The sequence below is a fragment of the Mobula hypostoma genome, chromosome 27 (assembly GCF_963921235.1).
Source record: "Mobula hypostoma chromosome 27, sMobHyp1.1, whole genome shotgun sequence".
Taxonomy (NCBI): domain Eukaryota; kingdom Metazoa; phylum Chordata; class Chondrichthyes; order Myliobatiformes; family Myliobatidae; genus Mobula; species Mobula hypostoma.
The window spans coordinates 1828169-1855625 of NC_086123.1; the positions used below are offsets into that span (position 1 = coordinate 1828169).

Below are 27457 nucleotides of genomic sequence, written 5' to 3' on the forward strand. Positions count from 1 at the left end.
TGGTCAGCAGCCGGATCGACATGTTTGGCCCTGGAATGGTGACATTCGGACCCGGGTGGGCAGTCACTCTCTACAGAAGGACTGAGTCCATGAAGCTGCTACCCTTGAATGCAGACGATAAGAAGTTTCTGATATTCCTGTGGACGATTGGTGTGTGGGCTGTCTGTTAATTTCTTGTGCGTACGAGAGGGGCGTTGGGGGTTTTGATGCTACTGTTTCTGTTCTTTGCATCTGAGAAGGTCGGGGATTGTTATTGTCACTGTTTCTTTCTGTGGGTGAGGGGGTGAGGGACTGTTATTGTCGCTGTTTTTTTTCTGCAGGGGGTGATTTTGGGCTCGCGAGTTTTGTTTCTTCTTCATACTGGGGGGTGGGGGAAGTTAATGTGTTTTTTCATCAATTTCCATGGCCTTTCTGTATTTCATTGCTATCTGGAGAAGACAAATATCAGAGTTCAACAATAAAATGAACCTTTAAACCTTTGACATTCACGAGTAGTTCACAGGGTGACAATCTCCCCCCAAAGGACTCCTGTCTTCTCAATCCTTCTGTCATCTGCAAGACACAGCAGCAATGTCACGACAATCTCTCCGCTTGCTTGGAAAAAAATGCAGTTCTAACAACATACCAGTAACTAACACTATCCAGGGAAACACACACAAAATGTTGGAGGAACTCAGCAGGCCAGGCAGCATCTATGGAAAAGAGTAAACAGTCAATGTTTCAGGCTGAGACTCTTCAAAGCAGCTTGCTAGATAGACCACAAATCATCACTCTGAGCATTCCTGTACTTTAACAGCAGAACACTATAGTCGCAGTGTATACCATCCACAGATTGTCAAGGATTCTTTAACAAAACCTGTCATATTCACAGTCTCTGTTATTTGGAAGCACCCAAGCAGTAGATGCATAAGAGTGTTAGCACCCACAACACGAGCATTTCCCCTCAACTTCTTGTTATGGAGTATATTACTAATCCTTCAATATAATGGGGTTAATATCCATGAACTTCTAGCCTAAAAATACTGGTTCCATCTCATCAGTATTTACTTGCAGAGTTGTGTACATCATACATTGCACCTAAGCTGGTATAATTTACCAAATAATTCCTAGTTAGGAACCACTGATATGTTTGATGACTGGTGTTCTGTTTTCAGGTACATAAGTTTGGAAGACACATATGTTTTTAATCTGTCGTTAATAATCTACTGACATGTATACAGTTATCAAACTCTTAATTTTGCTTATCCTATCTATAATTATATGAAGCTTCAATTTACCTCTCAAGGGAACTAGGTGGTTGGCAAGGTTGAATTCTGTTAGGTGTGTGTAATTTTTACTGTGGATTCTTGGGGAGATGTAACTGGCAGAATTTGTGCTCAATAAGAATTGGGTGTAATTAATTACATTTTTTTGCAAGAGGGTGAATGAAAGGATGGGAGAGATTTATTCTGTCTATAAAATTGTGTATTGAGTTTACTTGGAATATTAAGTATAGTTTGCATGAATTTAGGCAGTGGATGAAGTGATTCAAATTAGATAAACACTAATATTAAACTGTACAGTTGATGAGACCACATCTGGAGTGTTGCATATAGGTGTCATATTTAAGGAAGGACAGAGTTGCAAATGGAGACAATTCAGGCTAAATCCTGGGATGAAAGCATAGTCATAAATGGAAGTGTTGAGCAAACTGGGCCTATTCTGGGAGTTTTGAAGAATGAAGGGAGATCTTATTGAAACATAGGATTCTGAAGGACTTCATGGGGCAAGCCCTTGTGGGGGAACATAGATCTGTGCATAGTTTGAGAATGAGGAGTCAAGTATTGACTCAAGTATTTTGAGGAGGCACAGTATTTCTTCTTTCAGAAGCTTCTGAATCTTTGAAATTGTCCATTCCAAAGAGCTGTGAGTGGCACATTACCACAAGACTTCAAAGATGTATCAATAGTGACCATCTACAAGAACAAGGGAGACAAGAGAGACTGCAACAATTACCGTGGCATCTCTCTTCTTCCAGTTGCGGGAAAATGCCTCGCGAAGATCATCCTTAAATGCTTGGTGTCCAACATCAGTGACAACATCCTTCCAGAAAGCCAGTTTGGTTTTCGAAAACTTGTTGACAGCATTGAGACGAGTGTCATCAATGAGGACAGTTGGTTCTTTGTAGCTTGAGCCAGGAACCGATTGGTACAAAACTTCCGTCTTTTTCAGGCTGATTGTCAGTCCGAAGCTTCTGGCTGCACTGGCAAAGCGACTGGTAATCTCCTGTAAGTCTTTGAGAGAGTGGACCAGCAGTGCACAGTCATCAGCAAACTGTAGCTCTTGCACCACAATGTCCCTGACTTTTGTTTTTGCTCTCAATCTTGCAAGGTTGAGGAGCCTGCCATCAACTCTCATTTGTAGGAAGACCCCTAACCTCAGGCCTGATGTGGCATCCTGAAGAACAGCAGTGAAGAATAGTCCAGAGTAGGAGCCAGAACACAACACTATTTTACGCCATTGCTGATGGAAAATGGGTCTGACAACTCACCACACATGTTGATGTGGCCTTCCATGCCTTTGTGGAACTGACGGATGATGTTGGTTAGGCGTAGAAGGCAACAGAATTTTGGTAGAAGCTTCCACAGGCCATCTCTACTAATAGTGTCAGACACTTTGGTTAGATCAACAAATGTGACATAGAGACTTCTCTGCTGCTCAACAGATTTCTCTTGGAGCTGCCTCCATGAAAAGATCATGTCCACTGTACTACAGCATAATAACATCCTCAGCTTCTCTGCATGTAGAGACTGAGTCAAGAACCAGAAAAGCCTGCTTTGCCTTTGGGCAGCTGAAAGATCGAGTTTGGTCACGGAACATCAGGTTGGCCACCAAAAGCAAGGTATACAGGGCCGTTGTCCTATCAACCTTGTTATACGGATGTGAGACATGGTGCCCATATCAGAGACACTTACGCCAGCTTCAGGTTCAAGGATTGGCCTGTACAGCCACTCCAGGAAGCACATATCAAACCCTACTAACTGACTGAAAGGAACCATCATTATCCTATGGGATGGATAGCCAGAGAGATATTTATTGATGAGATACATTTTTGCACTGTGGAGAGTTGAGGGCTCTGGTGTACAGGCAGGGAAATGGTTGAGGCCCAGGTCAGATGAGAGGCAATTTTACTGAGTGGTGAAGCAGCACAGGAGGCAAGTGTGCTCTGCACCTGCTCTCACTTGTGTCCTTGTGCTCTGCTGGTACAGTACTTAGAGGAAATTGAACCAGAAAAGAACTTCTATTCCTCTTGTTCCCGCACATTGGTCTCATGGTAAAGACTGTTGAGGGCACTTGGATAAAGGTAAAGATATGGTGGTACTGTGCTTAAATTAATGTGGCTGGTATACAGAGGTCTGAAAATTTTGGATTTGGATCAGCAAACTCATAGTAGTAATGATGACAAAATACCAGATTGTCATAAGAACCCATTTGTTTCACAGGTGTACCTTACCTGGTTGACAATGCAGAGACACTCACAGTCTTATGGTTCATGCTTAACCCCGAAATGGCCTGGCCTGCTGAACAGTTAGGATAGATTGTTAATGACAGACCAACTGGTAATTTTTTTAAATTATGGAGATGCTTTGGACATCACAGACATTTTCCATTAGGTGATTACAAATCAGTGGTGCTGTTCTAAGCAAAGGAACACTTTTCTGACTGAAAAGGGATTATTTAAGTTCAATGTGGTAGACTCACAACGTATCCCCTCATTGCTTCACAGTGACCTACGTGGTTCAAAACTACTTGATTTTTTACTTTTGATTTCACTGAACCTGGGGACTAGTTAGGTTCTGCAACAGGTAAATGGGCAATCTGCTTTACCGGTTTTCAGCCCAGGAACCAGTGTGAAAATTACTCCCAAAATATTTTCCCCCTTTTTTCTGCTCATTATATTTTTCTGACGATCATGCTAAGGTTCTCCTCCTGCTTCCATCCACTCTCAACACACTGTATATACTGACAGATAGTCAGAAAGACATTTCATTATTGCTCCCCGTAACTCAGGCACAAAAACAGCCACACCAACATTCCCACTTTGCTTGACCTAATTGAATGTACCTTTGATAATGAAAAGTGTAGCAAAAACAGAAAGTGTTTTAAGTTTTCAATAGGTTGAACAGAGAAACAAAGTCAACATATTGGGTAAATTTTCCATCAGAACTGAAAACTGAACTATAATTTTGATTACTTCACTTATTCATTCTATGTTCATTATCAGCAAACCGGCCGGCTGGTGGCGTAGTGAGATCAGCGCCGGACTCCGGAGCGAAGGTTCCCGAGTTCGAATCCAGGCCAGGCCACCCCCGAGCACGCTTTCCATCCGCGCCGGGTTGAGTGTCGAGCTAGCCACTCGGCCTCGTAAAAAATACAAGGGTCGCGTCAGGAACATTCATAACGTGACCTGGTTAATCCTGACACCACGTGCCAGACAAGAATGGCTGAATGTCTGGTATGACACGCTTAAAAAAAAACATCAAACTTTGAAAAAAAAAGCACATAGAAATAAAGTATTTAATGCTGATTGCCCATCTTTTGTACAGTACAATCTAGAGCACCATGTCTGTAATGTAGATGATGATTAGCCGAGGGGATGTATGTATGTAATTTATTGAATTCTTGCCATGATGAAATGGTGGAGCAGACTCGAGGGGATAAATGGCTTAATTCTTCAGAATTAGTCCATAAGACCATTAGCAACAAAGCCATCCATTCCATCACCAAATCATTGACATATCATTTAAAAAGAATTGACCCCAACACAGACCGTTGTGGAACACTACTAGTCACTTGCAGCCAACCAGAAAAGGCTCCCTTTATTCCCACTCTTGGGACCCTGAATAGTAGTGAGCGAGAAGATGTAGGCACAGGTACGCCACTTGTCCCTTGACAGGAGAGAGAGATATCAGTGGAGAGGGATGAATAGGCAAGGAAATCAGGAGCAATCCCTGCGCACCACTGACCTCAGCCACACCTCTTCCATTTGGGAATGTCTGCCCTCACCCCATCCCCTCACCATTGGACACCCGGGATAGGGTTCCTCTTGTCCTCACCTACCGCTCCACCAGCCTCTGTGTCCAGCACATAATTCTGTTACTTTCATCTTCTCCAAAGGGATCCTACCACCAAGCACATCTTTCCCTCCCCCCCACCATTCCACTTTCCACTTTCCGCAGGTATCGCTCCCTACGCGACTCCCTTGTCCATTTATCCCTACCCACTGATCTCCCTCCTGGTACTTATCCTTGCGAGTGAAACAAGTGCCATACCTGCTCCTACACCTCCTCCCTCACTACCATTCAGATCCTCCTCCCTCACTACCATTCAGATCCTCCTCCCTCACTCCCATTCAGATCCCCAAACAGTCTTACCAGGTGAGGCAACACCTCATCTGTGAGTCTGATGGGGTTACCTACTGTATCTGGTGCTCCTGCTGTAGTCTCCTATATATCGGTGAGACCTGACATAGATTGGGAGACTGCTTCACCGAGCACCTATGCTCCGTCTACCAGGAAAAGGAGGTTCACCGGGTGGCCACCCACTTCAATTCTACTTTCCATTCCCATTCCGACATGTCAGTCCGTGGCCTCCTCTACTGCCATGATGAGGCCACACTCCGGTTGGAAGAGCAGCACCTTATATTTCGTCTGGGTAGACTCCAACCTGATGGCATGAACATCAGTTTTTCAAAATGCCCTCCGCCCCAGCATTCCCTTCCTGTTTCCCTCTCTCACCTCATCTCCTTAAATGCCCATCACCTCCCTTTGTTGCGCCTCCCCCTTCCCTTTCTTCCATGGTTATCTACCCTCTCCTATCAGATTCTCCCTTCTCTCGCTCTTTATTTCCTTCACCTATCAGCTTTCCAGCTCTTTACTTCACCCCTTCCTCTCTCCCAGTTTCACCTATCACCTGCCACCTTGAAATTCTTCCTCTCCTCTCTCTACCTTCTTGCTCTAACCTGCTAGTTTTTCCAGTCCTGATGAAGGGTCTCTGCCTGAATTGTCAATGGTTTACTCTTTTCCATAGATGCTGCCTGGTCTGCTGAGCTCCTCCAATATTTTGTGTGTGTTGCTGTCAAAGCATTTCATCGCTATAGATGTGAGTGATACTGGACGATAGTCATTAAGGCAGCTCACACTACTCTTCTTGGGCACTAAATGAATGCTAAATACATTCTTATATCAGTTCAACAGACCAGAACTTTGCACTGTCTTTCCTCACTGAAAGTGTCCTATAACTTGACGTTGCTTCTTTTCATGACCATAGATTTTGAAGCGTTTTTCTACACTTTTCTCTATGTGGAAGTGAATACATTATTAACATTTCAAAGGTTGTTAACTCTGTGTGCTTGTGTAAGTTGGGTAATTGCCCCATGTCTTTATAGCAAATAAATGCTGCACTTTGAGTTTAAAATGCACCCTTCATTGGCATTTGAGCTCGCTGTTTTAGTACTACTTGATAGGGTGGTGTAGCAAACTAATATTCAAAAGAAGAGATTGAATCCCACCACTGCAGATATGTAAATGGAAATTTAAGTAATTTAATTCTGTATGGAATTAAAAGATGAGTATCAGTAAAGGTAACATGAAGCTACTGAATAGTTGGGCTTTAAAAGCCACCTGTTTCTAATGTTGCTCTCTGAAGAAATTCACCTACCTTACATATGTATAACACCATACTTGGTTGATTCTTAAATGCCCTCTGAATTGACCCAAGCACATGAATAGAAACAGGCTGTAACAGGCCTGGTCTGGTCTTTCCAGTAGTGTCCACACTTCGTCAATAAATAAAAAATATCCTTGGCTTTGTTTCAACTTCCTACAAGAGAAGTACCCTAAAAATTAATTCAAGAGAAAAGGAATCCATTGTGGAACTTTAGCGGCAGTATGATAAGTAGCCCCTTGGGACTAGATCAATAAAATGTAGGTAATTTGAAATAAGGACAAACTCCTGGAGCTTCTCCAGTTAGATGGCGACGCGTTCAATCGCAACGGCTTCTATGGAGCCAACCAAAGATGTTATCGTCTTTTTTAAAATGTATTTTTTACGATTTCAAGACATTAAGAACTTAAAGTACAGCAGGTCTACCCCATCAATGAGTTGCCTGTTGGTGTCGAAACGGAAGGAGATGGATGGTGCAGCTCCTGCTGCTGGCTGCGTCAGAGAGGCATTGGAGGAGTTGGTGCGCGAAGGCGGTACGCATTCTAATAGCGAGTGATCATCTTAGTTGCTTTTCTTGTGATCGCAAGAACCTGTTGTACGTTAATAATGTGGAAAAGCTGCAAATCCAATTCACTAATTTATTGGCGGATGGTGGGGATCTGCGTGGCCTTGGTCATAGCGAGGGCAAGGTCTGAAGCTGCAGTGTGGCCTGTTTACAGCCACCCTGGGGAGAGGTGTCGTAGTCGATGCACTCCCCCAGGGTGCCAGGTGCAGTGTGGCACAGTGTCCAAGCTGGAGATGGTGCTGCCCCCAAGTGTTCACTTGGCAGAAGACAAGCTGTATGGTGTTTGACTGCAGACTGCTGCAACGTTCATGGACTCAGGGTCTTGGACTGTTTTTTGTGTGACTGTAGTTACTGGTACAATATATGTGTTTGCTGTCATACATGTGCTCTGTGTGCCTTTTTATGACTCAGTACTGTGTTTTGCACCTTGGCCCTTTAGTAATGCTGTTTTCTTTGGCTATATTTATAGCTGAATAACAATTAAACTTGAACTTGAATTCAGATCAGGCAGAACACCTGGGGAAAGAAATTCTCTTAAAAGGTCTCAAGCAATAATTGCTTCTTTCTCCGCTGATGCTGCCTGAGCTGCCGAGTATCTGATTCTAACAATTTTCTGTCATTATTTCTTATTTCCAGCATCTGCAGATTTATGCTTTTTCATCTGTACACTGAGTTATTTGCAGATTGCTTGGAAAACCTGTTGCAATCTTTTGATAGCACTACGTTGTTGATATGAATGATTCTGTATGGATTATGGATTAATAATGGATAGTTGACATTGTTAGCTTGAACACAACTCTTCAAGACTATCTTGAGTAATCGCTAACTACATACATAATTGGTTTGATGATGGTAGGAAACAGAGGGTGAAGCTGGAAGGTTGTTTCTTGGATTGGAGGTCTGTAACTGTGGTGCCTATTGTTTGTCATTTATCAGAATCAGAATCTTTTATTATCACCAAGTATGTGGACACATACAGGGAATTTGATGCCAGTTTCCCTGAGATCTCGCTGTACAGAATCAAAAAGCAAACAATAGTGCAAATAATCGTGAACTATATACAATGAGGTATACCTGTGTATGTACAGGTGGACTTGGTTTATAGTAGACTAAAATTCAAGTGTTCATAAGACTGATGGCATACGGATAGAAACTGTTCTTGTACCTATTTGTCCTGGCATACAGTGATCTAAAGCGCCTACCAGAAGGAAGGAGTTGGAACAGGTGATGTCCAGGGTGTGATGGGTCTACAATGATGCTGCTTGCTCGCTTCCTGACTCTAGATACATATAAGTCCTGAAGCATAGAAGAACTACAGCACCATACAGGCCCTTTGGCCCACTGGGCCAAACATGTACTTACTTTAGAAATTACCTAGGGTTACCCACAGTTCTCTATTTTTCTGAGCTCTACATACCAAGAATTTATACCAACAATTTGGATGAAAATACCAATTATATTTAGCAATGTTCAACTTCATACTTCTACAAATAAAGGATTGATTTGTTTAGATCTTAGAGCATAAGGTGGCAGGGAAGAAAGGTTCTCATCTTGAGTTCTGCTATTGTTGTAACACTCAGTTTAAACCAATTTTAAGTTTAAAAAAAATTAAACTGCTGGAAGAACTGGGCTGTTTATTTTTGCTCCAGATTCCAGCATTTGCAATTCCTTGTATCTCCTGTAATTTTTTTGACAAAAGGAGAAGGGTATTTCTGTTAACAAATAAAAGTGAATGTCAACAGTTGAGGGAATTGTCTGAACTTCAGGATGGATAGTGCATTATAAATAATGTATGTGTAACTGTAGCATAGTGACATCTGTCTGAGTGTCTAGTGAAACCAGATGTTTGGAGGGCTGCCATATTACTGTATTGACTGGACTTCAGAAATACTTTAGCAGTAATAAAGTGCTTTGAGATCTTGAAATTGGGGGAAATATTTGTTTTCTTTCTTTTATCATTCTTGAAAATGATAAAGCATGTTGAAAAGGTAGTCCAGAGAGAGCTGACTAATTGCATGTATAATTGGCTTGATGGCAGGAAGCAGAGGGTGAAGGATAAAGGGTGTTTCTCAGACTGGAGACCTCTGACCCAGATCAGTGCTGGGCTCCTTGGTGTCTATACCAGTGATTTGAATGAGGATGGTTAATACATTTGTAGATGACACTAAAATTGCTGGTATAGTGGATAGTGAAGAAGGTTATCAAAAATTACAAGGAGATTTTAATCAGCTAGTGGGCCAAGGAATGGCAAAGCTAGGCAGCATCTCTAGGAAGAGGTACAGTCGACGTTTCGGGCCGAGACCCTTTGCCAGGACTAACTGACGAAGGGTCTCGGCCTGAAACGTCGACTGTACCTCTTCCTAGAGATGCTGCCTGGCCTGCTGCGTTCACCAGCAACTTTTATGTGTGGTGCTTGAAATTCCGGCATCTGCAGATTTCCTCGTGTTTGCAAGGAATGGCAAATGTGGTTTAATTCAGAAACTGCAAGGTGTTGCAATTTGGAAAGTCACATTAAACCACTTAATTCTGGCTGACTAAACCTAATGTATGCCGCCTTTTCCTGAGCAGATCCTCAATATCTCTTGTCAACTAGGGTTCCTTAAACTTAGCAGCCTGGTCCTTCACCCTAGCAGGAACCTGCTGTCCTTGAGCTCTTGGGGTAACATTTTTAAAACCCACTTGCCAGGCATCCCTTTGTCTGCAAACAGTCTCACACACTTAGCCTCTGTAGGTCCTAAGAGGAAAAGGGGAAAAATAGTGAATTCAGAAAGCTAAGAATGCAAAAGCTGAAAATCTGAACTAGAAACAGAAAGTACTGGAAGTACTCAGAGGGCTAGACAGCATCTGCAGAGAGAAAACCAGTTAATGTTCCAGACTGATGACCTTTTAGCAGAACTAAGGGAGGAGAGAAATCAAGTGAGTATTAAGACAGAGAAAAGGGGGAAGGGTGGGGACAACAAAATGAATGACGGGTAAGGATGGAGTTGATGAGAATGCATGAAACGTATTGCTGTGCATGAAACGTGTTGCTGGCACTGTGAGAAAGGATGCTTAAGGGTTGTTGATCCTGGAGAGGATCTAAAATGGAAGACATGAGGGAAAGCAGAGGAAGAGAGAAAAATAGAAAACGATACTGGAACTTATGAGAAGCCAAACACTGGAAATTTTCAGTAGGTCAGGGAAAGCTGAGTTATTGTTTCACATTGATGACTTTTCATCAGAACTGCCAGACAGAACAATTACTGATTAATAAACATTTCCTGGGAGATTTGGCACCCATAAATGGGAAACTTGCAGCCAACAGCAATCTAAAACCATTTCTCAAAGTTAAAGCTTCCATTTCACAATATCCTTTACAGTTGCTGGGAAATAAAGGAATTTTGCTGTTACGGCAGACTCCTTTTCAGCCTGGCTACAAATGGGGTTTTACCAAAAATGTTGAATAGAATGATCACAACGATTTTAAGCAAGTAAATAGTGGGAGGGTCGTAAGAGAAAAGATATGATTAACGAAAAAATGCAAATACAGGAAATCTGAAATAATATTAAATGCTGGAAATATTCAATTCTGAAAGCAAACACATGAGAAAGAAACAGATATGCTTCAGGACAATATCCTTTCATCAGAATATTGATGCAATATTAACGACAGTACTCAAATTACTGAAGAGGATAGGCTGGTAGACAGACACTATCTCAGGCTCAGGGGAAATTAAACGATGTGAAATAAGGAGTTTTGCAAAACAGAGAATGAAGACTTATTGGAACTGTGTACCCCAAAACCTTTTTATATAAATGCACAGAATATAAAGAAGATATTGAACGAATTGCAGTTGCAGTTTCAACTTGGAGGGTATATGATTGTCAATACTGAGAAGTGTTCACTTGATGGTTAGGGCTGGAAGCTAAATATCGCAGGTTATGATACCTACAGAAAAGACAGAGAATTATGGTAGAAGGGCTGCAGAAGTCTTGTACTGGAGAATGAAATGACTTCAAAACTGGGAGAGGTCATATAGGGAAATAAACTGGCAACAGAGACCTTCAAGGTAAAATTGTGTGAGCAGGAGGGTGAAGCCATGAAAAGCATCCAGCTGAAACGGGAATACCTGACTAAGTACTAAAGATCTATGCTGATCGACTGGCTGGAGGGTTCACTGATATCCTTTACCTCTAGCTATGGAAGTTTGAAGTACCCATCTAATAAGCAGATTTCACTTATACCGATGCCTAAGAAGAAAATAGTAGCCTGCCTGAATGACTATCATGCAGAAGCACTTACATCCACAGTGTTGAGAGTTTGATGATGACATTTATAACTCCTGCCTGAGAAGTGACTTGGATCTGCTTCCATTTGCCTACTGGAGCAACAGGTCCATTTCATTAGCTCTTCACTCAACCCTGGAACATCTGGACCCCAAAGATGCATACATCAGGATGCTTTTTATTGACTACTGCTCGACATTCAATACCATCATCTCCTCAAACTTAATCAATTAGCTTCAAGACCTTGGTCCCAAAAAACCCTTGAGCATTTGGATCCTTGATTCCCTCACTTGCAGACCCTAGTCAGTTCGCATGAGAGACAACATTTCCTCCACAATCTCCATCAGCACAGTCTTCCTCACCACAAGACTACGTGCTTAGCCCTCTGCTCTACTCACTTTATAGTTATGACTGCGTGGCTAAGCACAGCTCCAATGTCATATTCAAGTTTGATGATAAGACCACTGTTGTAGGCTAAATCAAAGGTGGTGATGAATCAGCAAACAGGAGGGAGACTGAAAATCTGGCTGTGTGGTGCCATAACCATAACCTTTTACTCAATGTCAACAAGATCAATGTGCAATTACAGAGAAAGCATGGCAGTGCCTCTACTTAGGAGTTTCCAAAGACATCTAAAACATTGACAAACTTCTATAGATGTGTGGTGGAGAGTATATAGACAGGCTGTGTCACAACCTGGTATGGAAACACCAATGTCCTTGAATGGAAAATCCTACAAAAAGTAGTGGATACAGCTCAATCCATCATGGGTAAAGCCCTCCACACCATTAAGCACATCTACATGACATGCTGTCGCAGGAAAGCAGCATCCATCATCAGGGATCCCCACCACCCAGGACATGTTCTCTTCTCACTGCTGTCATCAGGAAGAAGGTACAGGAGCCTCAGGACCCACACCACCAGGTTCAGGAACAGTTATTACCCCTCAACCATCAGGTTCTTCAACCAAATGAGGTAACTTCACTTTCCCCATCGTTGCAATGTTCCCACAACCTATGGACTCACTTTCAAGGACTCTTCATCTCAGGTTCTCAGTATTTGTTGCTTATTTATTTATTGGTATTATTTCTTTCTTTGTCTATTTGCACAGTTTGTTGTCTTTTGTACTCTGGTTAAACACCCAGTTGGTGTGATCTTCCACTGATTCTATTCTGGTTATTATTCCATTATGGATTAGTTTAGTATGCCCGCAAGAAAATGAATCTCAGAGTTGTATATGGTGACATATATGTATTTTGATAATAAATTTACTTTGAACTTTGAAAATTAAGAAATAGGAAAAAATTAAAACTTAAAGGGAAGCTGTTTAGACTTCTGTTTGCAACCATGATGTGACAGAATGCTTGAATAAACAAATCAGGTGAGTTTGGAACAAAAATAACATTGTTTTAATGTGCATCTTTTACTATCATGCAGATTGGGATAAGCTGAGCGTCTTATTTCTGAAAACTAATTTTAGCTTTCTGTGACAATTGTGTTCTTGAATTAGAAAAGGGACTCATCAAATTAAATATAGCATTGAGTAATGAGTTTGATTTTATTAATAGTGGTATGTAAACATTTACCTCATAGAAATCATAAGAAGATCAATTTCAATTCAATGTTTGAAAGAGGAAAATTTGAAGCAGTTACCAAGGTTCTGAACTTATTGTAAGACTGACATCTGTGAAATGGTATAGAAACTGTCTGGTAAACTTGGCAAATCTATTAATAGATAACATGATTATTGGAGGCACTCACAAGTTCTTCAATATGAAAATAACCAATTTGTAATCCAAAGATGTAAAAGCTTTTAAATCAATATTATCCCTGTTACACAAAACCTAGAAGCACTGTGATTACTATGGAAACAGAGCTACAGTGGTTGGGGGGTTTCAGTGTCCATCACTGAGACTGCTCAGTAGCATCAACTTTAACCAAACTGGTCAAATCCTGAAATAAATTGTTGCTTCCTTGGCTGGAGGTAAGTGAGCCAACACAGAAGATAAACTTCATCTCACCAGTCTACCCATTGTAAAGACATTGTCGATGGTAGCTTTGGAGTAGTGACTACCACACACTGCTTGTGGGGACAAAGTCCCATTTTCCTTTGGGAATTCCATTGTATTGTGTTATACTAAAAGAGAGACTCAAAACTGATTAAGCAATTCAAAACCAGGAATCTGTGGGAGACCATTGGTAGACTGAAAGGTAATTCACTAAAATCACTTGTCTTGTGGCTCTATGTAGCCAATACCTTACTATTGCCATCAAGTCAAGGGACCAGCCATGATTCCTTGAAGAGTGTTGAAAGTCATCTTAGCAGATTTTCAATCTCAATCATTTCTATCAGTTGTGAACAGATATTGTTCTAGCACTGATCCCTGTGAAAACCTACATCATCTGCCATATTTTGTCCTTAAATAATTGTTTCTTCTCCTTAATCTCTGTTTTGAGTGGCATAGCCCAGTGAATCCTGCTAGTCACTAGGGGCATTATGCCTTTTTAAGAAGGCTTTGGAAATATTTGGACCATGCGACACAGGAGGAGAATAAGACCATTCAGTCCAAGTGTGCTACACCATTCAATCATGGCTGATCTATTATTCCTTTCAACTCCATTCTCCTGCCTTCTCCCCCTAATCTTTCATACCCTAACTAGTTAGGAACCTTTCAACCTTTGTTTTAATCTAGTGGACTTTGGTCATGGTAGTGTGGCATTTAGTACAATGTTATTACAGCTTGGGGCATTCTGGATTTCAGAGTTCAAATCTAATGCCATCCTGTAAGGAGTCTTGGTACATCCTCCCCATGGAATGCTTGGGTTTTCACTGGGTGCTCTGGTTTCCTCCCACAGTCCAAAGACATACTGGTTAGTTAATTGGTCATTGTACATTGTCCTTTGATTGGGTTAGGGTTAATTGGTCATTGTACATTGTCCTATGATTGGGTGAGGGTTAATTGGTCATTGCACATTGTCCTATGATTGGGTGAGGGTTAATTGGTCATTGTATATTGTCCTATGATTGGGTTAGGGTTAATTGGTCATTGTACGTTGTCTTATGGTTAGGTTAGGGTTAATTGAGGCTGGGGCAGCATGGCATGAAGGGCCTACTCTGCACTGTATTGCTAAATAAATAAACAAACAAACAAACTCAATGGCTTGGCCATTTTTCCTTTGTCTACCTGGTATCCTCTTGCTGGGACAAAACACAGTGTTGGCTGCAAATCATGTGGTCTGCCCTCTGGAGCCCACTTTAGAGCCCTTTGGCTGTAACCCTGGGATGTTGGCTTGGGAGAAGACACTGATACTGCTTCACTTATCCTGCCAGCGGATTTGAATGAAGTTGCAAAACAATTTTGGCACTGTCTCTTAAATGCCTTGACGTGTCTGGTGTAAGCTTTGATATCAGTGCACATCTTTTTTTCTGGCATCAACACATTTTTATCGAAGGCCCTCATGATGTTTGTACAAGTTGCACAAAAGCAGGAACTTCAAATGTAAGAACCATGCTGTCGGTTTTTGGTAAATGAAGGCTCCTTTCCTTGAGTATGGAGTTGGCAATGGTCAGTAAGCTGGACTTGATGAAATGGTTAGAGCTATACTGCTCCTACAGCTAGCCCCAAATCAATATTGATATCAACAGGAATACTCTGCACGATCTTGAAGTGTAAGGGAGCACCATCAACTATAGGTTCCCCTCTAAGTTCCTGACTTGGAAATATGCTACTATTTTTTGTATCATCACTAGATCTAAATTCTGGAACACTGTACCCAATATCATTATGTAAGGACTGCAATGATTCGAGAAGCTGGTTCATTGTCATCATCTTCTCTAAAGCATTTAAAGATGTAGCATTTGGAGGCTGCTGTGTGCACATAACTGTCATCTTTTTACACCAAGGTCTTTGAAAGTAGTTTATTGGCTATATCAGTTTGGATTGTCCCAAGATCATATACGACATTGTTTATATAGATGAGCAACACTCATGCAAAATGCTGGGGGAGTTTAGCAGGTCAGGAAGCATCTATGGAGGGAAATAATAGGCGATGTTTCAGGCTGAGACCCTTCATCATCTGTTGTGTCTCTGTTTAGATCCACGTTTCTTTTAATGACTATGATTAAGTTTTTAAAAAAGCAATTTGTGAAATAAGACTGAAGTATGAGGAAATGAACATTAGTTTCATCATAGTTATTATGCGTTATGACTTAAAGCACACATAATGATTCCTTCATTGTTTTTGTTGTTTTAGATATTGATGATTGAATGCCCTTTGGCTCAGCATAGATCGATCTGCGTTATCATGGATTTCTTCGGGCTCTCACCTTTAATAACCATCTGCTCTTCAATGACAGCCATTGCACAGCTGCCATTCCTCTGAAGAAGACAAGTCTTTGTGGTGTGAAACACCTGCTCATCAGTCACAGCAAAATATTGTGGGTTTTTTTGGGTTTCTGTGGTAAATCATCAACTTTTTTTCTTTTGCCCAATCATGGGAGGATGCTTCTCAAAGCCAAAACCAGGTAATTATTCTTTCAAATTCTACCATTATTGCCACTCAGGTTTCAGTGTACTTTCAGGAATTATGAGTGAACTAGGGTAAGAGCAGAGCTCTGAGGAATTTAAAATCTTTTTCATCGCTGTTCACAACAAATGACCGAGGTTTTGAAATTCTTTTCTATCCCTGAGTTGCATCAAATTTCCACCACAGCTTCCAATGCTATTGCTATGTAATCCTATTTGGAAAATAAAATGTTCTCTCACCGTTAGAGAGAGCTTCTAATCTCCCTTCCCTACCTGCCTGTAGTTTTAATTGTAAAACGAGCTGTTGAATTTAATCAAAATTTATAATTGAGTTAGTCATAATATTGATAATAGTTTTTTGTAATCATTGAAATTGATGGAAATAGTTGATTTCTCTCCACCGTATCTATGTTTAATATTTGTATACTTTTTGCATGAGTAGTAGACACAGCTGACATCATTGCTGGCTAATGTTACTAATCTCAGAAATGTCAGGAAACTAAATTAAAATCATTGTGGACATAAGTGTAGAAATCATCATTGCCAATACTTGCAATTGATTACTTAGCACAATCGTGTGACATTTTTTGATACTATATCTTTAAAAAAGTAAATACGTTGGTTTATGTGTTTAAGTGGGAAATAGAATAATGTTTTGCAAATAGATAAAGCCTTAATTCAACAATAGAAATTACCTCATTTGCTGTTTGAGTCTAATTGCTGAGAAATTAAATTGCAGTGAAGTTGATTTAACATGAATAGAGTCAAGGTGCCTAGCTCTGCCATACGTAATTGATATGAAGTGATCCAACAATTTCCAAGCCTTCATTCTCAGCACCCATTTGCTGGGAAGTGGCTGCTAGCTGATTTGTTTTATTGTAGATGTATTATTGAGTAAGCTAACCATCTTCAATGAACACTGCCACAAGAAAGCAGCATTCACCATCGAGAATCCGTATCATCCAGGCTACGCTTTCTTCTTGCTTTAGCCATCAGGTAGGAGGTACAGGAGTCTGAGGTCCCACACCACCAGATTCAGGAACAGTTATTACCCTACCAGCATGGATAATTTCACTCACCTCAACTTTGAACTGATTCCACAACCTACGGACTCACTTTCAAAGACTCTACAACTCATGTTCTCAGTATTATTTATTTATTGATTGATTATTTGTGGTTTTGTCTTTTACACATTAGTTTCTTGTCAGTCCTGCTTAGATGTAGTTTTTCATTGATTCTATTGTATCTTGTTTTACTGTGAATGCCTACAAGAAACTTAATCTCCAGATAGTATACAGTGACATATACGTTCTTAGATAATAAATTTACTTTGAGCTTTGAATGCAATAAGGGGAACATCTGAGCATGCTGTTTATAGTGGAGGATTATCATTTGGGGCTTGTATTGTGGGTTGCTAAATGTACTATGTGAATTTGTCAGTAGGAATTAAATGCAGCATCTCCAAGTTTGCGGATGACACGAAGCTGGGCGGCAGTGTTAGCTGTGAGGAGGATGCTAAGAGGATGCTGGGTGACTTGGATAGGTTGGGTGAGTGGGCAAATTCATGGCAGATGCAATTTAATGTGGATAAATGTGAAGTTATCCACTTTGGTGGCAAAAATAGGAAAACAGATTATTATCTGAATGGTGGCCGATTAGGAAAAGGGGAGGTGCAGCGAGACCTGGGTGTCATTATACACCAGTCATTGAAAGTGGGCATGCAGGTACAGCAGGCGGTGAAAAAGGCGAATGGTATGCTGGCATTTATAGCAAGAGGATTCGAGTGCAGGAGCAGGGAGGTTCTACTGCAGTTGTACAAGGCCTTGGTGAGACCACACCTGGAGTATTGTGTGCAGTTTTGGTCCCCTAATCTGAGGAAAGACATCCTTGCCATAGAGGGAGTACAAAGAAGGTTCACCAGATTGATTCCTGGGATGGCAGGACTTTCATATGAAGAAAGACTGGATGAACTAGGCTTGTACTCGTTGGAATTTAGAAGATTGAGGGGGGATCTGATTGAAACGTATAAGATCCTAAAGGGATTGGACAGGCTAGATGCAGGAAGATTGTTCCCGATGTTCAGGAAGTCCAGAACGAGGGGTCACAATTTGAGGATAAGGGGGAAGCCTTTTAGGACTGAGATTAGGAAAAACTTCTTCACACAGAAAGTGGTGAATCTGTGGAATTCTCTGCCACAGGAAACAGTTGAGGCCAGTTCATTGGCTATATTTAAGAGGGAGTTAGATATGGCCCTTGTGGCTACGGGGATCAGGGGGTATTGGAGGGAAGGCTGGTGTAGGGTTCTGAGTTGGATGATCAGCCATGATCATAATAAATGGCGGTGCAGGCTCGAAGGGCCGAATGGCCTACTCCTGCACCTATTTTCTATGTTTCTATGTTTCAGAATTTCGGCCTGATTTCCAGTAAGATACTTGGGGAGCTCCTCTGTAGAAATTCAAAGCATTGTATATCATAATAAATTGGTGCATTTCCAAAGAGTGAATCGGACTTTTATTCTTATCTGTGTCCAATGTAACAAATCCAATATCAAAATATTTCCTTAAAGCCCTGCTTGCCTACCAGCTACGTTTCTGCCACATTCTTGCATGGTAATCCATGTGTTAACACCTCCTCAGTCTCCCAAATAGACATATTCCTGCTCAGGAGTCTGAAATTAAGATAATTTGACTGTCTATAAGATCGCCACGTGACCAGAGATTTCATAGTCAGAATCAGAATCAGGTTTATTATCACGGGCATGTGAAATTTGTTAACTTAGCAGCAGCAGTTCAATGCAATACATAATATAGAAGAATAATAATAATAAATAAGTCAATTACTGTATACATATATTGAATAGATTAAAAATTGTGTAAAACAACAGAAATAATATATATTTAAAAAGTGAGGTAGTGTTCAAGGGTTCAATGTCCATTTAGGAATCGGATGGCAGAGGGGAAGAAGCTGTTCTTGAATCACTGAGTGTGTGCCTTCAGGCTTCTGTACCTCCTGCCTGATGATAACAGTGAGAAAAAGGCATGCCCTGGGTGCTGGAAGTTCTAAATAATAGACGCTGCCTTTTTGAGACACTGCTTCCTGAAGATGTCCTGGGTACTTTGTAGGCTAGTGCCCAAGATGGAGCTGAGTAGATTTACAACCCTCTGTAGCTTCTTTCAGTCCTGTGCAGTAGCCCCTCCATATCAGACAGTGATGCAGCCTGTCAGAATACTCTCCATTGTACAACTATAGAAGTTTTTGAGTGTATTTGTTGACATGCCAAATTTCTTCAAACTCCTAATGTAACAAATCCAATATCAAAATAAGTCTCTGTCTTGCCTTCTTTATAACTGCATCAATACTTTGGGACCAGGTTAGATCCTCAGAGATCTTGACACCCAGGAACTTGAAACTGCTCACTCTCTCCACTTCTGATCCCTCTATGAGGATTGGTATGTGTTCCTTCGTCTTACCCTTCCTGAAGTCCACAATCAGCTCCTTCGTCTTACTGACATTCAGTGCCAGGTTGTTGCTGCAACACCATTCCACTAGTTGGCATATCTCACTCCTGTATGCCCTCTTGTCACCACCTGAGATTCTACCAACCATGGTTGTATAATCAGCAAATTTATAGATGGTATTTGAGTTATGCTTACCCACACTGTCATGGGTGTAGAGAGAATAAGGCAGTGGGCGAAGCATACACCCCTGAGTTGTGTTGATTGTCAGCAAGGATTATATGTTATCACCAGTCTGCACAGAATGTGGCCTTCCAGTTAGGAAGTCGAGGATCCAATTGCACAGGGAGGTACAGAGGCCCAGGTTGTGTAACTTCTCAATCAGGATTGTGGGAATGATGGTATTAAATGCTGAGCTATAGTCGATGAACAGCATCCTGACATTGGGATTGTGTTGTCCAGGTGGTTTAAAGCCGCATGGAGAGCCATTGAGATTGCACCTGCTGTTGACCTATTGTGGCGATAGGCAAACTGCATTGGGTCCAGACCCTTAATAAGGCAGGAGTTCAGTCTAGTCATGACCAACCTCTTAAAGCATTTCATCACTGTCGATGTGAGTGCTACCGGGCGATAGTCATTAAGACAGCTCACATTATTCTTCTTAGGCACTGGTATAATCGTTGCCATTTTGAAGCAAATGGGATCTACCACCTGTAGCAGTGAGCGGTTGAAAATGCCCTTGAATACTCCCGCTAGTTGGTTGGCACAGATTTTCAGAGCCTTACCAAGTACTCCATCAGGACCTTCTGCCTTGTGAGGGTTCACTCTCTTTAAAGACAGCCTAATATCGGCCTCTGAGACAGAGATCACAGGGTCATCAGGTGCAGCAGGGATCTTCACAGCTGTAGTTATATTCTCCCTTTCAAAGCAGGCATAGAAGGCGTTGAGTTCATCTGGCCGTGAAGCATCGCTGCCATTCATGCTGTTGGATTTCGCTTTGTAGGAAGTAACGTCTTGCAAACCCTGCCAGAGTTGTCATGCATCTGATGTTGCCTCCAACCTCATTTGAAATGATCTCTTCACCTTTGAGATAGCCGTCCGCAAATCATACCTGGTTTTCTGGTACAGGCCTGGGTCGCCAGAGTTGAGTGCCACAGATCCAGCCTTCAGCGGGTGACATACCTCCTGGTTCATCCACGACTTTTGGTTTGGAAATGTACAGTAAGTCTTTGTAGGCCACACTCAATCACATAGGTTTTAATGAAGTCGGTAACAACTGCAGCATGCTCATCCAGGTTCAAAGATGAATCCCTGAATACAGTCCAGTCCATCGATTCAAAGCGGTCCTGTAGGTGCTCCTGTGCTTCCCTTGTCCAAACCTTCTTGGTCCTCACCGCTGGTGCTGCAGTCTTCAGTCTCTGCCTATACTCAGGGAGTAGAAGTACAGCCAGGTGATCAGACTTCCTGAAGTGAGGGCATGGAATAGCACGGTAGGAATTCATGATGGTGGTGTAACAATGGTCCAGTGTGTTGTTTCCTCCGGTATTGCAAGTGATTTGTTGATGATAATTGCTTAGTGATTCTTTTCAGACTGGCCTGGTTAAAATCTCCCAAAACGATGGTGAAGGTGTTAGGGTGTGCTGTTTCATGCATATTGATCCCATTGCTCAGATCATCTAAAGCCTGTTTGACTTTGGCCTGAGGTGCAATGTATACCTCTACCAAAATGACCCGGGAGAACTCCCATGGTAGGTAAAAAGGACGACACTTAACTGCTAGATATTCCAGGTCTAGTGAACAGAATTGGGGCAGCACTGATACATTTGTACACCATGAAGAGTTGATCATGAGGCATACTCCTCTGCTTTTGAGAGACTCTGTAGATCTATCCTGACGGTGTATAGTAAACCTGTCGATCTGAATTGTTGCATCCAGTACGGAAAGGGTTAACTGGGATTCCGTGAAACAAGGGACACCTGCGGCCCTAATGTCCCTCTGATTCAGCACCCTAGCTCTGAGATCATCGATTTTATTCACCAGAGACTGCACGTTTGCCAGCAAGGTAATTGGTATAGGAAGTTTAAAACCCTGTTTTCTTAAACACACTTGTAACCCCACTTTGCACCCACGCTTCCTCCGAGGTGTCCTATGCGATGCTTCCGACCACAATTGGTGTTGTTTCCGTCAGTTTTAAGCAGTGATAGTTCGTTTAAATGAACTATATTGCCTCAGCAGTTCAGATTGTGGACAGACTGAAATGGCACCATGTTTCTATTATGTTAATGTCTTTTAAGTGAGGTGTGAAAGGAACAAGTGGTATTAGTCAAAAGCAAAAATGTTACATGATACATACATCAAAGTTGTTGGTGAACGCAGCAGGCCAAGCAGCATCTGTAGGAAGAGGTGCAGTCGACGTTTCAGGCCGAGACCCTTCGTCAGGACGACTGCACCTCTTCCTACAGATGCTGCTTGGCCTGCTGCGTTCACCAACAACTTTGATGTATGTTGCTTGAATTTCCAGCACCTGCAGAATTCCTGTTGTTTAATGTTACATGATGCTCCTTTATAGGGAAAGTTGGGCAAAGTAAGATTTAGAGTCATAGAAATGTGCAGCATTCAAACAGGTCCTTCAGTTTAGCATGTCAGCGTTGACCTTTACCCCACTATACTTAATCCCACTTGCTTGCATTATGTCCATTGCCTTCCATGTCTTCGTGATTCAGGTCCTTGTTCAGATGCTTCTTAAATATTGCGAGTTTCTGCATCTACCTTCTCAAATAGCACATTCTAGATTCTCACCACTGTGTGGAAATACACTTCCTCAGATCCACTCTAAAGCTCTTATTTTTCACCCTAAGCCTATGGCTTCTTGCCTTAAATGCCCATATCATGGCAAAAAGATTCTGTAATTTTGTATACTTCTACCAGGTCTTCCTCTGCCTCTGTCATAAAGGAAAACAAACTTAGACTATCTAATCTCTCCTGACTGAGTATTCCAACCCAGGCAACATCATGGTAAATCTTGTCTTCACCCTCTCCAAGTCAACCATATTTTTCTGAGAAAGTGACCAGAACTGCACATAATATTCCAAGGTTGGCATGGACCAAGTTTTGTAAAGCTCTAAGTGATGTCTCAACCCTTGTATTCAGTGCCATAGCTGATGAAAATATATGTCCCTTGTATCTTCTTCATCAACCTCTCCACCTCTGCTGCCACTTTCAGGGTTTTATGGATGTATCCCAAGTGCCCTGTGTACATGATCACTTCCTACCATTTACTGTGTATATCCAACCATTGTTTCCACGACCAAAATGTATCACCTTGCACTTGTCAGTATTAAGTTCCATATTATACTGTAAGCCTAGACAACTTTCTTTGCTATCGTGACATCTGTAAATATATTGATCATACTGCTGCAGTGGGCCGTTGTACAAAGCTGTTTGGGTTTTGCAGAAAATAAAACAATATTGGAGCATTAATTTTACACTAAATAAAGTCCATCACCTCTGAAATAATTATCTTAACTGTCCTTTCCAGCAGACTTCCTTCAAGGTTGAAAATGATATTAGGCAGTTAACAGATGGTTGTAACGATTCATCAGTATTTAAATAGGTTGATCAATTATGCCACACTGAAAGAAGTTCTTGGTGAATATGACCAGTGAGATAGATAGCCTTGCACTGGCTCACTAAGCTTGTGAGTATTCATATTACATTTCTACAGGCTACACTTGATGAGGAATGGGATAAACTAATGCCATTACTTTGGAAGTGAGGTGAAAGGTTTGTGATCCAGAATGCACCTGATTTCCTTTTCCACATCCCAGAATTCATAAGCAAGCCATTAAACACTCGGTTATTAAGCAGATCCCTTTCAAAATAAGCCTCATGGGAGTAGAGTCAGGTTTTTGGTGTGGTTGATAGTAAGGGATTTTTGTTTTAAGTGACTTAAAAGATAGTTCTTTCAGTTGATAACATAAATGTAAGATGCTCTGAAAGAGTAATCAAGGAGGGACTTGAGGCTTACATGTCCCAAAATTTTGTTTGGCTTTCAAAAATAACTGGGACCTGTTAAACCCAAAGGGATATATCAATTAATACTTGGATTAATTTTTTTTTAAGTCTTTCAACCTTATACTTTTTGGATGTCATGAAACTATGGTTACCATCATTGTTTTTTTTTAGAAATAATTCAGGTTCAGAAAGAAGCTATCAATGAGATTAAAAAAGTACAGAGAACATTTACAAGGATATTGCCAGAGTTGAGGACCTGAGTTATAGGGAAATGTTGAATAGGGGGGAGAATTTATAATGATGTACAAAATTATGAGAGGTATCTATAAGGTAAACGCAAACAGGCTTTTTCCACTGGGATCAGGTGAGACTAGAACTAGAGGTTGTGGGTTAAGGGTGAATGGTAAAATATTTAAGGGGAACATGAGTGGGAACATCTTGACTCAGAAGTTGGTGAGTTTGTGAAGCAAGATGTCACTGAAACTGGTGGATGTGCATTCGATTTCAACATTTAAGAGAAGTTTGGATAAGTTTGGATGAGAGGGCTGTGGTCCAGATTCAGGTCAATGGAACTAGGCAGAATAATAATTTGGCATGGACTAGATGGGCTGAAGGGCCTGTTCTAGGCTGTAGTACACTATGACTCTCTAAGACCCAGATTAAACTGCAATAATAATTCTAGGGCACTGGAATTGAGTGTCAGAAGTTGCAGCTTGTACATTTTTGATGATGGTAAAAGTAATAAATCCTAATTGAAAGGGATAAAGAGATGGATATGGTTCACATGATATACAATGCCACATACCAATTAGGTAAGGCTGAAAAAAAACCTACTGGAATAAACTGTTGGAGTAGAAAGCAAAGAGCTTAGAAATTAAGATGCAAAGTTAATTCATTATGAATCAGGCTTTGAACAATTGTGGGATTGAAGAAGTTGTTGGAGGCACTGGATAAGCTTCAATATAAATTCACTAGGAAACAGACTGTATTATGGAAATATTAATGCTCGCAAGTGATTACGTTAGAATAGAAATTATGAGTTTACAACAAAGATGTTTAAAATGATGAAAGCTATGTTTCCTAGCTTTAGGACTGTGTAGGCAGGAACTTGCTGTGCCTCACAGAGCAGCAAATCTGCTGACTATCAGAATTACAGCCGGTGTAATCTCCTACGGTGCAAAATTTTAATTAGAAAATATAACGAGAGAGCAAAGTCACAGGGTTTGAAGGGCCTTCAATCATTTTGCAGCATTAGTCCGCAATTCTGTTACATCATTTAACTTGGATTTAAAGCTATGTCATATTGTGGCGTCTCCCCCTTTCCTTTCTAGTTGGCCCTAAACATCGACTGTTTTATTCATTTCCATAGATGCTGCCTGACCTGCTGAGTTCCTCCAGTATTTTATGTATGTTACTCTGGATTTCCAGCAGCTGCAGAATCTCTTGTGTTTAAAATTTACAATGTATGGGTGGGTAATAATATTTACACTTTTCAACTTCAACTCATGGACTCTTGCACAAACTGTTTCTGATTTCAGCCTCATGAGTGATAACTGATCACAATCACAATCTAATCACAATCTAGTGACAGGCAATGCAAGAGAGTGAAACAGACTGACCATTTTAGAAAATTCTGGATTTGACTTGGTTGTTTACGAAAACTGGCACAGCTCTGAGGACATCAGAGCAAAGCCTAGGATATTGCAGATGGAACGACCTGCCTACACCGTAACTCCTTCACCTTGCCTCACCCTACATACACCTGGTTTATGGTTATGATCTATTTGCTGCAATGTTTTGAGAGGAAATAGCTTCTCCTTATCAATCCAACTAAATAATTTAATCAGATTAACGCTTCATTTAGATTACACTGAAATGTCTCAGGGTCAACCAAATGCACATTCCCATTAATACCCATGTCTCTGGAATGTCAGAATTCATCTGAAGGGATTTGTACTGTGAACACATGAACCTGATGTTGCAGTTGCATTAAGTTTCAATTTTACTACATTTACTTTGCTATTCTTTGGTCACCCACCCCTCAGGCTTCTGTAAAAATGTTATGAAAGTTCTCCAGAATCAGGTTGGAGTTAAAAATGGTTACACTTTGAACATGGTTGCAAAGGCGAGGTTTATTTACCTTGGAGTATAGAAGACAGGGTGATCTGGTCGAAATGCTAAGATGATGAAGGAGTTTCTTGGGTAGAGGGATAGAAACTATTATCCCTGGTTGCTGACATGAACAAGGGTCAAAGTCTTAATGTTCAAGTCATTGAAAGTACAGAATAATAAGGGCTAGGCGGTAGGGAAATTCTAGGCAGTTTCTAGAGTAGGTTACATGGTCTGCACAACATTGTGGGCCGAAGGGCCTGTAATGCGCTGTAGGTTTCTATGAATAATATTTTTTTGATATAAAGGATAGTGATAATCTAGAACTCTACCCCAAGCAGTCCCTACAACTGGGGCATTACTTGATTTGTTGACTAATAATCATTTTCTTCCAATGTCCGTTGGTGTGACATTGCCCAGAGTTAATTCTACTCTTCATTCTCCTCAAACTGAAATACATCCTGATCATTGTTGTTTCTAACATTTGCTGCATCATCTTTAAAGCAGTGGCCTTGTCCTCACTTTACTTCAAGTAATTGCTTAAAATATTCATAGATGCAAGAGATTTTGCATATGATGGAAATTCAGAGTAACACATACAAAATGCTGGAGGAACTCAGCAGGTCAGGCAGCATCTGTGGAAAGGAATAAAGCGTTGATGTTTCAGGCCAACACCCTTCATCAGGACTGAAAAGGAAGGGGGAAGAAGCCAAAATAAGGAGGTGGAGGGAGAGGGAAGGAGGACAAGCAAGAACATGATTGATTAAGCTTGGTAAAAGGGAAGGTAGGTGGGTGGGATAGGGGAAATGAAGTGAGAAGGCAGGAGGTGATAGAAAAGGTAAAGAGCTGAAGAAAAAGCAATCCGGTAGGAGAGGAGAGTGGACCATGGAGAAAGGGAGGGATATTCATATTCATTTTAATGCACCATGGCTTTAATCCTATCCTTGTAACTTTTTCAGCACTCCAATCTATCTCCAGATCTCTCAAGCTTCTGCACCCCCCCACACCACATCCTTTCTAGTCCCGATGAAGTGTCTCAGCTCAAAATGTCAACTGTTCCCGGCCATAAATATTGCCTGACTTGCTGAGTTCCTCTAGCATTTTATGTGTGATGCTCAAGATTTCCATCATCTGCAGAATCTCTTGTGTTTGTGGAATGAGCAATTCTGTCTTTTAGGTCTGCTCTACCATTAAATCAGATTAAAACTGATCTGTACTTCAATCCCGTTCACTCACCTTGGTCTTGATATTGTTGCTAACAGATCTCTTACTGAGCTATCTCACTTTCAAAAGCTTTAATTAGTTTAGCATCCTTTGCCTTTAGGGGAATAAAATACATTTATTTAACCATTCCTTGTGAATAGTTTCTTCCTGATTTAATTCCTGAGTGTTCTAACTTCAAGGTTATTTCAGAATCAGAATCAGGTTTATTATCACCGGCATGTGACGTGAAATTTGTTAACTTAGCAGCAGCAGTTCAATGCAATACATAATCTCACATAGAAAATAATAATAATAATAACAAATAAAATAAAACATAATAAATAAACAAGTAAATCAATTATGTATACTGAATAGATGATTAAAAATGTGCAAAAACAGAAATACAGTATATTAAAAAAAGTGAGGTAGTGTCCAAAGCTTCAAAGTCCATTCAGGAATCAGTTGGCAGAGGGAAAGAAGCTGTTCCTGAATCACTGAGTGTGTGCCTTCAGGCTTCTGTATCTCCTACCTGATGGTAACAGTGAGAAAAGGGCATGCCCTGGGTGCTGGAGGTCTTTAATAATGGACACTGCCTTTCTGAGACACCACTCCCT

At 41.1% G+C, this 27457-nt stretch overlaps 1 protein-coding gene across 7 annotated transcripts in view; it reads left to right on the forward strand.

Moving 5' to 3' along the window:
- Positions 1–27457, forward strand: part of LOC134338336 (apoptosis-inducing factor 3) — a 151757-nt gene that overhangs the window by 66493 nt on the left and 57807 nt on the right. For 6 of the 7 annotated variants that reach the window (XM_063034096.1, XM_063034098.1, XM_063034094.1 and 3 more), the window contains exon 2: positions 15791–16061. In XM_063034096.1, coding sequence (XP_062890166.1) covers positions 16031–16061 — 31 coding nt within the window. In that variant the 5' untranslated portion in view covers positions 15791–16030. Of the gene's footprint in view, positions 1–15790; positions 16062–24931; positions 25001–27457 lie in introns of those variants that run through there. The other variant, XM_063034100.1, reaches the window with a different exon arrangement.